Raw genomic sequence first — 18,247 nt, forward strand, 5'->3', positions numbered from 1 at the left:
ATGGATTAGAGTCAGTGCCATTCAATATGTTTCATATCATTTTGGAAGAATAAATGAAAATGAATTACAGAAATGTAAAAAAGAATATTATTTCGCTTGGTTTTGTGTGAAAAGTACAGAGGAGCAGCAGACTATATAAGTATACTGACCCATTTCTCTGATAATACACACAGCCTCAAACCAATTACACACATAAAAGCACACACAAGCACACACAAGCACATGCACACACAGAGAATAAAGCAGAAAGTTTTGGCGTTAAATCGTTAAAAGTCCCATCCTTTATATCGCCCCTTGCTCGGTGATATCCACCTACTCTATCCAAAATGAAGGTTGAAACTGTGGCATATATCCGTTTTGTGTACATTACAAATATTGCAATGCCATCCCATATATATATGTATATAGTATCGTGCATATCAGCCCCCCCCCCCCCAAAAAAAAAAAAAAAAATCGTAGTAATAAAAAATCGGGTTGCGGTCAACAATATGATGAACACTCGTATTTCTTGACCAAGCACACTGTATGCAAGGTTTGATTTTATATTCACAGATCTATAAGAAGTTAGCAACTAGAGTCGTGGATTTCCAAAGAGCTTTGTTCCCACTGCCTAAGTTCTTAAGACCTAATATAATTAAGTCATAAGGTGCCTCATCTCGCCACCACATGTACTATTTATATCCAGCTCTTCCTTACATGTATTAGTGAAATATTACCTTGAGATATTATCTAGTCCCACGAGACAAGTGTCACAAGAGGCGCGCGACATCTTAGGTGGCGTGGGGCATGCTATGGGGCGTCACCGCGTCCCTTACAACACCATGGTATTTCATAGTGCTGCTGTCCATATTGTTGTTTAACCTTAGGCACTTTTAATATCTTTGTTGAGTATCTCTCTCTCTCTCCTTTTCTCTGTCTCTCTCTCTCTCTCTCTCAGAATATTTTTCTCCTGTTGTTGTCTTTGCACCGACACCATATCTAAAAAAATATTTTTAAAATGAATAAAACATAAATAAAACACAAAGACATGTTATTGCGTGATCGAACTTGAAGCTTTGAAGGGAGAAACACACTTTATCTATCTTCATTAACACCGTTAGCGGTCTACCCTTCAAGTCAAATCACTGCTTTTCCCCGCTTCACACACACTTCATCGGCCAATGGAGTTATGTCAACAAAAACATAGAACACGTCGATATTGTCGATTTAACCGCGGGCACAGTCAGTAAGCAAACACGAGAGAGGGTTAATCCGAGACCCTATTATTGCGTCCTTAGCAACCAGGTTTGGTGTTTAACTATTGACCCGTGTAAGAAGAGACCAAAACGAGGCCACGTAGTAATTGAAGGGGAATTGAACTTCATTTAATCGATATGAATGGCCCTTAGGTATAGACTGGATTGGTTTGGTGTGTGTAATTATTACATGTTAGCATGATCTAATCAAGGAAGGAAACAGACATTAGGAGAAACCGAGGTGAACTGGCTTTCTAACCCGATCACGTCTTTCTAGAAAATCTCCCTGTAAGTTAACATTCGGATTAAGTTATATTTAGTGCACTTAACTGTAAGTAGACCTTGATAATGTTGGTGTCTATGTAGTATTTTAAGTGACTGTGTCGTTAAAGGAGTTACTTAAACAGTTCGTGTGACAGGTTGCGGTGTGTGTCCACAGCTTGACCAGTGACTAATCAATGTTCTAAAGAGCTAATTAATGTATTTTAACAACGGGTAAGTTTGTCCGGGAACTATTTCCCAGGCTACATGGATATTATTATAATAATGTTCCCACTGATCATATAGTACTCTCCATATGTTTGTAAATGGGCTGCTTTGTATTTACATTTTCAGAGCCAAGAGCGTGACACAAGGAATTAAAACATTGCTGCAGCTATCGACCCACTAGCAACTGAATACAACTAGTGACGGGTCTTAGTCCCGTTAGGCCACTCAAACAGTGTCAGATAGATCAAAGCAGTGTTTGTGTCACGTTTTCCCTCGGCTAGGGGTTGAATGCCCGATCTTCAACCCAGTTAACACCGAGTCGTGGACAGCCAGCGACTTCGTTCACTCACAAAATTTGTCTGTTGACAGTTAAGGGGACCACAGCGGACAGCGGCCTTGGTAACCTCTTAAGCAGGCTTGACACGTACAGGTCTGGGGAGATCTTATTTCACCATATCTCTAGGAAGTGTATCATTTTACCAGGTTACTTGGGGATTTTTTAAGGGAGACCCAAAACTGCCCCTGTTATTGGAAAGGATCCCTTTAGCATCCAGACACCAGGATATCATATAGATCTGATTCCACATCATGGCGAACTACCTGGGCCCCGAAAGTCCCAGGCCCTTTGCCGTGATATCGGAGACGTACCGGAACCGGCTGAAGATTCCTCAATACAGAGAGGATGAGCAGCACAGCTTCGGGGAGACGTGGGAAGAAAACATGTTCCAGCTGATACATAAACATTTGGAGCTGGGGACTGCTGATAGGTAAGACACGCACGAGTGCACGTGCACGCGATGCACATGCATATTATAGGTGTGGTAGCTGGAAAGTGTGTTTGTGTGCGTGCGTGTGGGGTGCGTGCGTGTTTGTGTGCGTACTTGTGTGTGTAAGTGTGTACGTCAGTGTGTGTGTGTGTGTGTGTGTGTGTGTGTAACCCCCCCTGTGTTTTTCAAACAAGTCAGTCACATATATAAGGGGGGGGGGGCTAAGAGACTGCTTCCACTTTTTAAATCCAAAACGTTTACATAATTTAAAATATTTTAAATATAAATCGTGTCAAGCTAATGTTTTCCTTTGTCGTAACCACCCCGCCCCCACACACACACACGCACACACATACACCTAAAATCTGCTTCCTACGCACCTATGTGTTCTTGCTTATAGGTAGGCCTACGTGTAGGCCTACGTATGTTGTTCCACGACAGTAGCTATACTGTACGTTGAGGCAAACGAGACGGAATCTAGAATATTTCTAGTTAACTGCAACCGCGAACTATCAAACTTAACAGTCTTGCTTTATTTTCAAGACAGTTTAATTAGGCCTACAGTGAAATTATTCCTGGTAAAGCCCGTGTTAGTAATAGGCCTACTGGAAAATATGTACCAAACTCCGTCATTTATATGATTCATTATTTGTCATAAAGCAATTCGTTATTTATAAGTTATGCAGGTAATATCTTCTATCCGCAAGGCCCGTATTATTTGCTTTTCGTTTTTTAACAATTTTCCGCTTTAAAACCCTCTTGTTATATTTTCAGGTTTTGCTACATTGGCGAGGACAAAGGATCTTTGGTGGAGAAAATCGAACACAAATTCTGCCTCCTAGAGCCAACTTGCAGCGTAATACCGGGCTGTAACGCGCACGTCGAAACCATTTGCAAAACCAAGCGGGTCTCCATCCCTATTGCCGGAGTTGGCGCGGAAGAATATTTCGAAAAAATGGCACGTGACGCACCCTACAAAGGTCCTTCTTTTGATCGCGTTTTATTGATGGACTGTATCCAATACTTCGAGAATCCTAGGGAATTTTACGGAAATGTAATGAGGACAGTTTCTGATTTCGGGAAAATTTTGGTCATCCATCGACCCGGATCTATGAATTCTCTGCCGTACCCGCGCGACGCTCTAATCCGTGTTCAAGAAAAGGACCACCCGTACATGCAAATTATTCGGGATCTTCAAAACCACAACTTCGACGTCCAGTGGGAAATAGAAACCCTACCCATCATCATGCCAAAGGTAAAGTGGTTGGCTATGATACGGGACCGTTACCCTAGTCAACTCGAGGCCATCAGTAATTTCGAAGTTTCAGCCGGCATGAGAGAATTGTGCGAAGGATCCCTGAAATACGAGGGAGAAATGATCGAATTCATTGACAGACTTCTGTTCATCACCGCCAGTAGGAATCTTAGCCAGTCCGGCATGCCCATAGTCAAGAGATGGGGTAATGTGGGTAAACCTCAGCCCACCCCCACTGGGCAGGCGCTGAACTTACGGCTGGAAGTGACACCGGATATCGCCCGATATGTGCAGAAGAAAGATTGGAAACCGAAAGACGAAAAGCGTTATCCATATTCTGGGAACTGAAAGAGATTAAAGACAATACTTATGTGTTAAGATGTTAAGTAACGCAAAATTTGGTGGTTTTGAATTCAATTATTTTTTAAACCATGTATAAATTGTAAAACAGGTCCGTTTGGTTCATTGAAGAAGACGTCAACGAGTTCTACTTATAGGACCTATCATTTTAGGGGAACAAAAATATTTGCTCATAAATTCATGTTTTCAAAAATTATCACCAGACACCCTTTAGAATTATAACGATGTATTTCATCGTGTATTGTAGTGCAATGATGTCTGCACGAAACGATAAAAACATCGATGAAAGTATAAATGATTAATTGCCTATCAAGTGACACTTGCATGTAATGCGCCCCTTTATTGATTAACTTCATTAATCAACACAGACACAGTGATCGGGTAAGAACGTGTTACCAGGGTCGACTTTGTATCAAAGCGAATATCGAACGAAATGTTACACTTTGGGATTCATACAGCACATAAAACGTTGCTTTATTACCACACATCATATTCAAACTCTGATAAATGTATACTGTACAATAAGTCATAGACATTCGCAGTTTGCATGTATGTTTTTGCTGATACTGCTTATTTATACGAAGACTGTGTGATTTACTTATGTAGACCCTTTCACTGATAGAGTTGCACTCTCACCCAGAAGCGGGATAACTTGAGATTTCTATACGAAATGGCGAAACTGGAGTACACATGTTAATCTTCGGATTTTTTTTCAGACGCCTTTGCCTCTATTAAATCAACTTTAGAATTAATTTTACTATCGGCGAATTTGCGTTTATCAGAGAAGTAGTCCTGGATATCTAATACGAGCTGCCTTTAAAATGCCCTTCAGTGACGTCACGTGCAAAAGGTCTAATTACAATTAATCCAGTGCGCTTATCTAGTCAGATTTATCATGTATTCCTAAACTATATTTCTAGTGGTCTTAAGCCTTAGTATTGTAACCACCCCAAAAGAGGTGAATGATTTTATTTCGTTTTTTAAGACAGGTGGAAAGAATATAATTGGATCACGTTTACCTGCATATACGCCCTAGAAAATATGTTGCATTAGCATTACTGGTGATTTATCTATGTACGGCTACCATTCCGACAATCAGGTGATTCATGGTAGATTAATTTATCACTGATGTCTTAATGATGAAAGGACATAAAAAGTGCAATTGCTAAAGAAAATGATTACCAAAAAAAAAAAAAAAAAAAAAAAAAAAAAAAAAAAAAACTTATTTTGGATTAATTGTTTAAAATTATGCACTATGCAGGAAAAATGGTGACGATCTCATTTTATCAATGAATTTATAAGGGCTCGGCTAATTAGTGCGACTCTGAGCTTCAAGAACGATTTGCAGTCTCTTATGATCTCTTGAAAGATAATTGTTATGGTATTTTTTGTTTTGAATTTGGAGCTGCTTTTTGAATTTGGAGCTGCTAGTATAAATGAAAGAATATTTTTCTTGGTGATTGAATTTGCTCAGTTTTGTATGCTAATGCGCAATCGCTTGCTTGAAGTATCGAATAAAGTGCAATCTTTCACTTCACAAAATTGTTAAGTGTTTTTTCCTCTAGTATAGGGCCTACAGTACGTGTATGTAGGCCCTATAGGACAAGGGGTAATCATATACAAAACTTATTTTTCCTAATTTAGGCCTACATCTTATTCGCTTAAAAGTAATTAAAAATAATGTGGTTAATGTTGAGCACCGGCGTCGCCTGCTGTGCTTGCTACTACAGAATGGTAACTGTAGCCCTGGCCTATTGGTGCAATGACATAGGCCTACATGCAGGTCTCTAGCAGACATAGATTGAGTATGGGAAGGCCGATCGACGTAATCGCGTACGCGTTGTCTGCCGTTAAAGCAACGACAGAAATGTCGGTTCACTATACAGAAATACTCGACACATATTAGGCCGTGTCGCTTTTGTCGTTTGTTTTCACAATAAATGCCTCTATTCCAAATAACCCGTAGGACAAAAGTTAACACAGCGGTTGTGATAGTTGGGTCACCCTGCCAGGTGACACTCTCGGATTGCGTTCCTCCCACAATGCACCGCTCAGGATGTGGCGTCATGTTGCTAAGGCGTTATTGAGTCGCATTAAAGGTATTGTAAACACTCGCGGACAGCCAGTGTTAACTCATTGTTCGGCGTCTTGGCCACAGTAACAGTATCCCGTCCAGAGATTTACGAGAGGAGTCCGTCTGTTGACGAAGCTTTCTCGTAAGATCGGCGACAATGGCGCAGCATTATTATGAGAGATTGTAAGTATCAGAATAATTACCTGTATGTTTCTATTTATCAACTCGTTTACCTGTCCCATCGAATATATTAGGTGTCCGCCTCGAATGTACGCCTTTCAGGTCATAACGTTCAAAGTGACTTTTTCTGAGTATTGGAATTACCAACCAGACCACGAACTTTCTATGTTAAATCACGGCTATTCAATGAAAATTTATATCCACTCTCAGTGTTAAATAAGAATAATTGGGATTAAAAATCATAGTATCAGTATGTTTTCAGCCGTGGTATATATATATATATATATATATATATATATATATATATATATATATATATATATATATATATATATATATATATATATATATATAGGCCTATATGATGTCTTATATCTATTGAATTAAGATTATTGGTGTGCAGCTTTGAGTATCAAAATATTAATAATAATGACAAATAAGAATGAAAAACATAAGCAAAAAAACTAAATCAGGTCCAGGCCAATAGTCAGTCTCGAATGCCTCTGAAATTCTTAGGAATTGCGATGAATATTTTAAAACACTGAAATAATTCCATTGGGCTTATTAATTTATTCAGACCTATATTTATTTATTTATTTATTTATTTATTTATTTCATTTCATTTCATTTCATTTCATTTTCAGGAGCCACCGCACGCTCAAGCCAAAATACTACACCCCGACAAACAACTACCTGTCAGGCGATGGGAAGAGTGAGGTATACATGGGCGCCGCCTGGTACGTGCCCTCAGAACGCGCCTTCGAGAGCTACCACAAACACGGCCACCTCCCACCGCAAAGACGTGTAGACGCCAAGGAATACGACAATGAAGATGATTGGAGGAAATTCCAGTATCTGCGGGATAGACCCCCAGGTATGGGCTTTCATTAAGTTGCTGTTGAAATGATAAAATCGTACATATGGAAAGTTTAAAAAAATTGAATACGAAATAATGTAAATTTTTTTATTTTTTTCCCTCAGCATATAACAGACACAGAGTGATGAAGATGACCAACACGCCAGAGCTCAGTCTCCATGGTTACTGCACAAACCCATTTAACCTTCATCGTACAGGTGTGCGTGCAAGAACGCTCTATGATCCCAAACCCGACGGTGTTAGCAATCCAATATGGCGCGGTCCACATGGTTACTATGGTTACTACCACGAGAGATTGGATGCTAGGGACACTGGTGGCTTCCGAGTCACGAGACAAATGTATAACGACGAGGATTGGTTAAAATGGGAGCAGCTCCGCACTGTTGATGATCCCAGTAATCTGCTGGGTGTTAGACCCCAGCATGCCCTGCCGCCACTGAATGTATAAAATGTTGGGACGTGTAATATGAACTCATAGGATGGTGCAGGCGCATTGATCATATTTAATGTCTCTTCCATTTTATTGAATGCGTTAAGGGTTGGGAACCGGTACTTGTGCCAATTAGAGATTTAATGTTTCAGAAAAAAAGTTGAGCTATTGGTATAATCTGCATAATGAAGTACTGTACAGTGTACATGTAAATGTACGTCTCTCAAGCCCTGTGAGTTTTTGAAACTGACAAAACAGAATTTGAAAATGAAAACGAAACATTAAAACACTGGTTTTCCTGACATGGTTGGGGACTTACTACTGTTGGTAGAAAGGCTACGGACTCACATTGCAATTGGCGACTGTTTGGTATGTGTACACTAATGGTCCATTCTCTGAGGTCAAGAGATCTGTACATATGTACGATATTTTATTTCTTTACAGAAAAGCGACAAAAAAAAATAACAGTGTTGAAATGTATTTTTATTGGTTGTCATTAACTTTTTAGTTGCTGCTCTTGGTGCCTTTAAGCGACGCTATTCAGACATGTTTTAGAGGCAAAGTAAAATTTGCTCAATTAAAGAAATGTATTTTTTGTGTGCTTTCTCATTTACTTTGGTATAAATTTTTCGATTAACAAACGTATGTAAGTGAATAAATATTTTGTTTATAAAAGCATGTATACAATTTTTTGTTACTGCAATGCATGTAATCCATGTATTTGAATAATTTTGGTAGAAAACCCTCTAATATAGCAATGCTTGCATGATCAACGAAACGTGAATGTGTAAATTAACTGTAAGAATCTGGCTATAAACGACATGTGAGCGTACATTGTACGTGTACATGTGCGTAGGCGTAGACAAATGATTGAAGGGAAGGTGTTGAAGGCCTACATACAAGCAGGTTATTGCTTATATGACTACCGCTGACGATGACTGAGGGAAAAGTAAAAGACATCTGACGGATTGGGACAAAGGGAAAGGTTTAACAATTACTTTTTTAATCTCTGAGAGAGGCAGAAGGGATGGGGATGTAACCCTGCGACCTACGACCCTGCCGTGGTAATCTTAAATCATGTATCAAAGACGATGAGATTTTCCCTTGCAAAGCTCGCGATAAACGATTGAGATAAGACGCACGTGCGACACTCTCACGATTGCTTAACACTTTAAGTTACACACAGGCACACATACACAGTAACCCGAAGGACCCAGGGGTGGATATATATATCTTATTTAGAGACACCAAGATGCTGCTGGTTTTATTGTTTTGTGTGCTAAATTGTCTTAATCTGGCGGTCAGAGGTAAGTGGCTGTCTAGACTCGCGTGTACTTGCGCGTGACGGCTGGTGAAGGGTACGCACTGTATGTTCCTGTTCAGCCACTCACAGCCAGTCCAACTTAGCTCATGTATAATTGAAAACAACCGTGGACTGTATCCTACGACTGAGAGATATGGCCAAGTTAAGGACAATAGTTTTCTGGACAAAAAAAGTTGAAATATGGATATTTGGAATGTTAAAGATATAAGGATATTGATAATTTTTTTTCTATTCTGCTGTGACAGTTTGTAAGAAATTGCCATTAGACGATTTGTGAGGCAAGAGGAACAATCACGTGATTAGTTCGCACTGAATCGATACAGTCGTGTGGCCTGGATAAAAAATCTGACCAGAATGTCAAGCGAAATATACATCAACATTTCAGTTACAATTAAAATTCTGTACAGCAAATCTGAAAATTGAGAACGCCCCCTCTTACCCTACAGGAAGCGCTCGTTAAATAATGCATTTTCTATTGTCAGTCTTTTGGCAATCAGCTCCTCTTCTTTCCTCTTCGCTCCTCGTGAAGTATGAGGAGAGGCACAGAACGTTCCACCTTGACTAATTCCTGACACTTCCTGCGCTGCCCCCCCCCTCCTCCGGCTAGACCACCTCATCTCACCCCACTTTCCTTACGAGTCTGTCTCCAAGTTTCACTGAGCCTTCCTCTCTTTCTGTTGCCCTATGGTTCCCGAGTTATGGAAGTTGGTTTCCAGACCCCAATCCCATGCCTGGGAAAGTTTTTTGTTATTTTAAGAATCTATATGGGCATACGTGTATGATTTTTAAAACATGAATACAAGGAATTTCTCATTTTGAGTGAAGTTTATCCAGTGGCATGCCATGAAATGCATTGTATCAGTCATGAATCGCCGGTTTTTTCTTCCATGTCCAGCTATTACGATAGTAAAGTCAATTAGAACAAAATCTAGCATGCTTCATGCCATCCCCCTTTTGATATTACTGACGGTTAAGAATGAATAATTATTAGGTTGCGTTTTTCAACATTAAATAGCGAGAAACATTAAAATATTAAGATTATTTTAAATATTCAAGGATTTTAATCAATCACGTATGTATTTTTTCTACAGGCCAGTCGGATCTTGCCTCCAATGTGAACGCTTTAAAGGAGTATTTGGGGCACTCATCTTCACAGGGATGTTATCAGGCCTCAAACAGAAACGCTAATTTTAAGTTATTCTCAAGGTGAGTATTGGTATACTTAGTTATGTAATGCTGTTCATCACGTTTTACAGACGATGTTATCTTATCCCTGTGTAGAGCAACCAATAAGCGGCGTTTTCGTATAAAATTAATTAAATAAGAAAGAAAGAAATTACTTTTCTATCTTTTAGTGTTTGTAGGCAAATATTCTCGACTAATAGGGAGAAAAAATTGTCTCCATAAATTAAAGTTATTAGGATTTCTGCCTGGGTTTGTGATATATATATATATATATATATATATATATATATATATATATATATATATATATATATATATATATATATATTTACAATTAAAATTCTGTACAGCATATATATATATATATATATTTTTTTTTTGTTACAGAAATAACAATATGGGAAACTGCGTCACTGTTTACGCAAACAGCCTGAAGACAGCCAATTTTGACTCATCCAAGGCAACGTACTTGTTCTCCCATGGCTGGCAAGGTTCAGGTACCGACTCCTACGTGGCGCCTCTGGTACAGGCATTGCTGCGTAAGGTATGTTCCGTCGTTGACCTTTCATGTTTCCAGTTTATAATTGAATATTATTCTTCTTCTTCTATCTCCTATTACGCCGTTGGAGTCTAGGGCGTCAACAAAGGTCCTCCACTCCTCTCTGTCTCTCGCTAGATGTTGAATTGTCCCCCAACTTTCGCCTGAGGAAAGACCCAAATTCCACCACTAAAGTAGCCATGTACTAGTCAACAGAGGGGCATAGAAAAAGAGGCATACCCAAGACCACATGGAGGAGGACTGTTGAATTGAATATTAAATACGAAATAATACAAGAAGGGAAGACAGAGTTTCAGATCCTCTTCGGAACCGGCAGTTATAAAGATCATCTGGTTTTTAATCGATACTTGGTCAATAGAAGGCGATTGCAATTGGAATAGAATATATCTCATTAACACGATTGAAATTATTCCAAACTTGGCCTTATATTAGTTTACTGTATAATATAAAAAACAGACGCCTAACTTTGTTTTGGTTTATAATAATAAGGAGGACGCCAACGTTATCGTTATTGACTGGAACAAAGGCTCCAGGAACCCTAACTTGCTGACAGCTTCCAAGACTGCCACATCTGTAGGGGTCGACGTTGCCGCGCTCGTGGGTACCATGACAACGCTTGGCCTAAGTCCTAATAGAGTTAATCTGATTGGTCATTCACTTGGCGGAAAAGTTGTTAAGGTCGCCGGAAATGCCCTTGCTTCAGCCGGGAAGAGAGTCGCCAGCGTTGTTGGTATGAATATTGGTTTCGCATTTCAGAGTAGCTACTTTAACTAAACCAACATTCTGATATCGACTTCGAATGCTAGTTTTGTGTTGATTTGGAATGTGCAATTATTTATCTTGAAATCTCTAATTTCAATTTAAATGTTCTACCTATTAACTAAAACTGAGTTTCCTCTAATAGCTTTGGATCCCGTCGCTGGGAGATACTCGGGTTCCGCCGACTTGGTCCAGGTGGTACACACGAGTCCAATCGCAGCTTTCTCAACAGGTACATCTGCGTGCTCTAAAGCTGCGTTTAGACGAGACAATTGCATCTTTCTTTATCTATAATGTTTTCACTTATTAGTGAATGTTTGCTTGTTCAACACTGAAACGTCTCAAATGTCGATTTCCCAGCTGATCTTCAAGCAAGGTCTTAGAACCAGTAATTATAACCGTATCATTATATGTCCTTTAGTGTTTATATTTATTTATTTATTACATTGGCAGGGGACATTGATTTCTTTGTCAACGGAGGCGCCTTCAGTAGAGACCTGATGGAGTCTCACATGGTCGCCATACACATGTACACGGAATCTGTGAACGAAAGTTGTCCATTCTCCGCTTGTGCTAAAACTAAGTGAGTGTCGTTCATATTCAGTAGAGTTTTTATTTGGGTAACTGGGTGTTTTTCTGTAAAATAGGCCTAAATATGTAAATGACATCAGAATAAAATCCAAGATTTTATAAACTATCAAGTGATCAATATTAAATTTGAACCATTTTAAATTCATAATTGGAAACGATATGAACACACCCCATTTTTTATAATGGCCTGATGCTTATAATTATTTTTTGAAAGACCATGATGGGGTTTTAGGGCTCCTTACTTTCTTTTAACATTTACTACTAAATGAATATATTAACGCAAGGAGAATTCTTCCTCTGTTTCAGCCCAACCTCGTGCAACAGTATGGGCTATGGGGTTCGCAGCAGTGGTCCCAAGGGAAAACTTTATATCACGGTCAAGGACGCCACTGCGTTCTGCTAGCACGGACGCTGAAAACTTCTGTTTTCGACTAAGTGTAATTATAATTATGATTCCATTTATATTAGACTACCTAAATTAAGGTAAATAAAAGCGACCGCCAGACTACTTGGTAGTTCCTTTCATAGGGTCTGACGTGAAGGAAACAAAATTTAAACCATGTTATAATAGTTCAAAATGGGGTGTTCATAATGAATTATGGGTCTCGTAATATCGACTTGTTAAGAAGCTAAATTAATCACCAATTAACGACTGGGTCAGTATACATGTAACTGGGTCAAGGCCACATCAACATACATGTAGTTGAAGTCGGGATGAGGGTTGTTGACACGGGTCGATCCTTATCGGGGGCCCATAAGTCCACAGGCACAGCTATATTTCTTTTCAACAACGGAAATATTGTTCTTAACAAAATGGAAGGCAATACCTCATTACCCTAGGCCGACAAACTTTGGTTAAAATTCCCCAAATGTAGCATATTTTTCCCTAAGTTCCCTTGCTTCCTTTGAGGGGGGAACAATTTCATTATACCCGCCAAACAAATATATCTGGAAGGATGGCTCTCTAAGGAGTGGGTCATGGACGACTACACCTGTGCCAGTCCCACATGGCATACTGCAAAGATCGTGACATTTATTTGGTATAAAGCCGGATCAGTTTTGCAATCGGCGGTCAGTATACCCTGGGACGTTATACAATGCTGCACCTTACCCTGTCTGCGCTTTGTCTCTTCTTCCTGTGCGCCTACGGTAAGTAATTTAGAATTCTTCAGTGCAGTTTTGTGAAAACTTGTGAAGATTATATGACAATTTTATTCCACACAAATGAAGAGTAAGGAATCTGCAATCAGAAATGAGAAATCGAAAAGAAAAGAAGCCCTAAGGCATTAAAATTTTGGTCTTAATATCAGCCTTGTTTGTTTGCATTTTGATCGTCATAAAAAAATCCTTCGACCTGAAAATAGACGAAAATCTTTACTTTATTATCTGTTTTATTTTCTGTCTGCCTGTAGATCTCTTTGTCTGACTGTGTGTCTGTCTGTCTGTCTGTGTGTCTGTCTGTCTGTCTCTTTGGCTGTAGATTTGTCTGTCTCTCTTTTTTTCCTCCGTATGTCTAGTACTCTCTTCCCCCAGAGCAGAGTGACCTGGCAGTCACCCTGTGCTTTCTTTTCGTTAGGGCCTGTCGTATAATTTCATTCGCACTGAAATGGACAAAAATCTTTACTTTATTACCTGTCTGTCCGTCTTTTTGTCTCACGGGCTGTAGGTCCGTCTGTCTGTCTGTTTGTCCGTCCGCCTGCCTGTCTCTTTGGCTGTATTTCTATTTCTGATCGTTTATCTGCCTGTCTGTCTGTCTCTTTGGCTTTAGATCTGTCTGTCTGTGTGTCTGTTTAGTATACTGTCACGATTGGTTACTTTTTTGCCTCCAGGTCAGAGTGACCTGACGGTCCAGATAGGAGAGGGGGCCTCCCAGGACTGTCCCCGTGCCGCGTGGACCACCGCCACATTCAAAATTTTCACCAGGTGAGGAAAAAGCCTTGAAAGAAAACTTGTTAGATTGTATTGCCTTGACCCCTGAATTTTTAAGAGGTAGCACGATTTTTTTTTTATGTACCAAAAGTTGCGGTTAAATTTGCAGTTCTAAATTCCCTGGGAAAGAAACTCTTCACAAAGAGAAAAAAGTCACTTTGCAATAACTGCATATATAGAATGTAGTCAGTTTCAGTTTTGAATATAAAGTAGTAGGTATGAAAATCCCTAGTAGGGCCAAAGACATACTTCAGCAAATACCTTTACGTATGAACTCTTGTTAACTACGCAATTGTTGGATTAGATATTGTCTTTATAATGCTTTATTCAAAATATCGTGTATAACTGTGACCAACCGTGTCCAACAAATGAATCCATGACACAGAATGCATTAAGCGCCCTCAATGAGGTAAAGGAGCCAAGTTTAAATTCATTACGGTTTAACCCATTCAACATTTACAATACAGCTGCAAATATGAAATATGTCGTTCCATATATATTCAAACCAAAATAGATAAACATTTATCAAAGAGACAGTGCCCCCGGTAATCTAAACTGCAGTTTTTATTTCATTAATCAGGACCAACACGAGAGGATCGTGCATAACTCGTAAATCTAGGTCACTCCAGTCTGCCAAGTTTGATGGTTCCAAGAAGACGTATTTTTTCGCCCACGGTTGGCTGCAATCTGGTACCGATGACTTCAATGGACCGCTGGTGCAGGCCTTGCTGCGGAAGGTGAGCTGGGAATATTTCAATGACTGTAAAAATTTTCCTGGTTATACTTCGTTGTAGATTCTATGGATAGAGAATAAATAAAAACGATAAGAAAGAAAGAAAGAAAGAAAGAATGGAATGAATAAAGGACAAAAAAAGAGAAATAGAAAAAAGGCCAGAAAAGGGAAAGATTGGAAGACAAAGATAGAGTGGATAAAAAAAGGCTAGAAATGGTAGAATGGTAGAAAAAGTAAATAGTGAATAAAAATATATAGACTTAACATGTTTTACCTAACATTTAAAGGCATGGATTTCCACCGCTCTTCAGAAGGCCTTCGCCACATTCAACAGTGTTTTCAACTAACTTTATAAAAGAAACAAAGATAACGACTTTCGCCTATTTTTTCCTCTACACACATATAAACCGTACCATTAACTTTCTTCTCATTATTACTTACAGGAGGACGCCAATGTTATCGTCGTCGACTGGAGCAGCGCATCCCAGAACATTAATCTGTTGTATTCCTCGACGTCTGCCCATTTCGTTGGCGGCGAGGTGGCGGGAGTGATTAAATCCATGAACGGCCTCGGTCTGAGTCCAAAGAACACGAATCTGATTGGCTTCTCTTTGGGGGCCAAGATCATGCAGGTGGCCGGTAACGCCCTCGCCGGTGACGGCAAGAAAGTCGCTAATTTCGTAGGTAAGATTTTAACAGATAATTATAAGTTTTGGAGCAAAGGAAGATACTGAGTACACTGCATTTCTGATGCAAAGAATTTCCTAATCCTCACGAGGATCTCGGGTGTTTTTCATTGCCATATTACATACATGTGTAGCGCTACAATGATACGATATATCTATAATTTAAAACCTTTTATTCAAAGAAATTTTGTTTAATTTTCATCTTTAAGATTTAATTACTTTTATATTGGTTTTCAATGTATCTATGTAGTTTTGGTTTACATGTGTATATACATATGTTAACTGCCCTGAGACGCATGTGTAGCGCGTTTTTAAAAAATAAATAATAATAATAATAATTATTATTATTTTTACTAATATTATGATTATTATTATTGTACCGATATGACTTCAAATATGTTTCCAGCCCTGGATCCAGTAGCAGCGTCCTACAAAGGGGCCGCAGACCTGGTACAGGTGGTCCACACTAGCGCCATCTCCCACCTGTCCTCAGGTAAGACAACGCTCACCTGTCCTCAGGTAAGATAACGCTCACCTGTCTTCAGGTAAGACAATGCCCACCTGTCCTCAGGTAAGACAACCAACTTGAAGTCAATTTTGCCACAAAAGCCGATCCAATGCCACCACATAGTTTCAAAGACTTCGTAACTTAGAGAAATATTCAAGAACATCGTTTCATATAACCCGAAATTGATATTTGATATTTACGGCCAGTTAAATATAGTGCTGACCGTTTGATTTTTAGAAAGAGTGAATTTAGCTGTCCAACATGCACAATAGATTTTTTCCCTTAAAAAATAACATATTCCCGCGATTTCTCGAAAATGTGCTTGAGTCACTCGTGTTGAACAAGATGGTCATTTTTATCGTTGCAGGCGACATAGATATCTTTGTCAACAAGGGATTCGTCAGTGTCAATCCAGTCAGATCCCACAACGTGGCCATAGATATCTATACCAAGTCGATAGAGGGCGGCTGTGGGTTCTTTGCATGCGCTGAAAATGAGTGAGTCCTTAGCGTCTAATACTTATACGTTATCTTAAAACGAAGAAATATCCTAAAACGCAGTCAGGTACTAATTACAGCTGTAAAGATGGTTTAAGCTACGCTTTGCTTTAAAACTATCAAAAAATCTTCAAAGTCGTTATAAGAAATCTTCAATTATAACTATTTTGTTAATTTACGGCATTTTGAACTGTCAAAAAAAAAAAAAAAAAAATGAGCAACTCAAATGGGCAACGTTTTGTAACAACTAGTAGTTTCAATTTCAATGGCCACAAATTTTTAGGTCGAACGAATTTTAATTATTGTACACATTGAAATCTTGCTGATGACATATTTTTTAATATTCACGTTATTAAAAAATCTTTAATAGTAATAACGGTTCGCTTCAGTTCCAAGTCCTGCAATCGTCTTGGCTACGGCGTCAGTTCTACAGGTGCGAAGGGCAAGCTGTACATGACAGTGACGAGCGCAGAGAAGTTTTGCTGAGCTGCGACATAAAAGATTATCTTGATTAAAATACCCGATGTAGCAGCCTTGGGATAAAAAGAATTTTGTTCATTTTAAGGAAAAAGACCGAAAACCACCGTATAGGCATTGCACTGTGCAAAAGCGTTACGGGTATACAGCAACTATAAACGCAGCACAGCGTCTAAATTTATTTTTTGCGATCCTTGCAATAAGACAGAAATTGCTGTTTAATTTATGACTTTTTCGTGAATAAAATAAATGAACGTTAGTGATGCATGACTTCGGTTGTTGCTATACTCAGTATGTTGAATATTGTTGTTTGTGGAACATCGCTTTTTCTAAGTGGGTTCGGCCATATTTACTTGGCGGATCACCTTTTCTAAATGCTATCTAAGACCATCATGCCTTCATGGCATTTCAGATTCTGGCACTTTTATTCAAAGGGTTTTATTATTTCGTTATGATTGAAATGGGGCCATTCGCAGGATAAATAGGCATGGAGATGCGACTTTGGGAAATGTTCAGACGCGTGCAGAAAATATTAACAAGGCAGCAAAGCTGTCAAATGTACAGACAAAAAACAGGAAATAACTATGCACAAAATAGGCTACTGTCAATTCTGATGCAAAAGTACATTCCTTAAAATGTGTTTACAGTGTTGCATATATGCTGAAAAGTGAAAAAACAGCATAACTTCTACAATAATGGCCCGATCATGCTGATTTTCGAACTTGACCTGCGTTTTATGAATATACATCAGCTCTGTAAATATTAAGCCAAAAAGTAAAACTGCCCTCCACAAATCGTGTTTACAATGAAAGTGCACGGCGCCGGCAACAGCGACAGTGATGGCGACGACAGACACAGGTGATGGCAATATGTACAGACACATCTGTACATATTTACTGTACTGTTTGAGAACAGTAAGTGACATGGTTTCTCTTAAATGATCATCATGGGAGCAGTGCCCAAAATAGGTTTTTTTCAAATTTTGATGCAATAATACATAATGTTTAACAGCATAATGACCATCAATTTTTAATAATTAAATATTAGTATCATGGATATTCAGAAAATGTGACTAGCAAAGGTCTTCAGGCCCATGGAACTTCAAAGTTACAACTTGAAAATGCCAAAATGTAAACAAGACAGCACTGTTCTGAAATGTTTTTTTTTTTTTTTTTCATTTTTAACAATTTTTTTAAACATAAAACAAAATTAACAGGTTACTGCCATTTTTCTACGATCAACTGAGAAAATTGATGAGATGGGAAAAATATCAATAGAATAGTGTTTAATGTCCAATTTCCTCCATTCTAAGATTCTGAACATAGTGAATGA

General features: G+C 38.9%; 4 protein-coding genes across 5 annotated transcripts; all 4 read left to right on the plus strand.

The window, feature by feature from the left end:
• Nucleotides 1-1,329: 1,329 nt before the first annotated feature.
• On the plus strand, nucleotides 1,330-5,640 carry LOC106162348 (uncharacterized). Of its 2 annotated transcripts, XM_086998635.1 has the most exons (4): nucleotides 1,333-1,523; nucleotides 1,851-2,148; nucleotides 2,298-2,491; nucleotides 3,266-5,640. In XM_086998635.1, exons 3-4 carry the CDS (start codon nucleotides 2,313-2,315, stop codon nucleotides 4,092-4,094), a joined length of 1,008 nt encoding a protein of 335 aa, XP_086854761.1. In that variant the 5' UTR covers nucleotides 1,333-1,523; nucleotides 1,851-2,148; nucleotides 2,298-2,312; the 3' UTR covers nucleotides 4,095-5,640. The 2 variants fall into 2 exon arrangements, with proteins under 2 accessions (XP_013395072.1, XP_086854761.1); XM_013539618.3 differs by having other exon boundaries at nucleotides 1,330-1,476; nucleotides 1,851-2,491.
• Nucleotides 5,641-6,174: 534 nt separating this feature from the next.
• Nucleotides 6,175-8,347, plus strand: LOC106162347 (uncharacterized). The gene is made up of 3 exons (XM_013539617.2): nucleotides 6,175-6,363; nucleotides 7,005-7,234; nucleotides 7,342-8,347. The coding sequence occupies exons 1-3, from the start codon at nucleotides 6,338-6,340 to the stop codon at nucleotides 7,683-7,685; spliced, it is 600 nt and encodes a 199-aa protein (XP_013395071.2). The 5' UTR covers nucleotides 6,175-6,337; the 3' UTR covers nucleotides 7,686-8,347.
• A 553-nt stretch (nucleotides 8,348-8,900) lies between these two features.
• On the plus strand, nucleotides 8,901-12,593 carry LOC106162349 (phospholipase A1 member A-like). The gene is made up of 7 exons (XM_013539620.2): nucleotides 8,901-8,974; nucleotides 10,083-10,197; nucleotides 10,564-10,720; nucleotides 11,225-11,465; nucleotides 11,640-11,726; nucleotides 11,948-12,077; nucleotides 12,392-12,593. The coding sequence occupies exons 1-7, from the start codon at nucleotides 8,920-8,922 to the stop codon at nucleotides 12,486-12,488; spliced, it is 882 nt and encodes a 293-aa protein (XP_013395074.2). The 5' UTR covers nucleotides 8,901-8,919; the 3' UTR covers nucleotides 12,489-12,593.
• A 489-nt stretch (nucleotides 12,594-13,082) lies between these two features.
• LOC147759167 (pancreatic triacylglycerol lipase-like) lies at nucleotides 13,083-17,037 on the plus strand. Its single transcript, XM_086998623.1, has 7 exons — nucleotides 13,083-13,234; nucleotides 13,915-14,008; nucleotides 14,595-14,751; nucleotides 15,191-15,431; nucleotides 15,840-15,926; nucleotides 16,309-16,438; nucleotides 16,828-17,037. The coding sequence occupies exons 1-7, from the start codon at nucleotides 13,183-13,185 to the stop codon at nucleotides 16,922-16,924; spliced, it is 858 nt and encodes a 285-aa protein (XP_086854749.1). The 5' UTR covers nucleotides 13,083-13,182; the 3' UTR covers nucleotides 16,925-17,037.
• The last annotated feature ends 1,210 nt before the right edge of the window (nucleotides 17,038-18,247 follow it).

The sequence above is a fragment of the Lingula anatina genome, unplaced genomic scaffold (genome assembly GCF_051362555.1).
Source record: "Lingula anatina isolate TDL-2025a unplaced genomic scaffold, LinAna3.0 unanchor82, whole genome shotgun sequence".
Taxonomy (NCBI): domain Eukaryota; kingdom Metazoa; phylum Brachiopoda; class Lingulata; order Lingulida; family Lingulidae; genus Lingula; species Lingula anatina.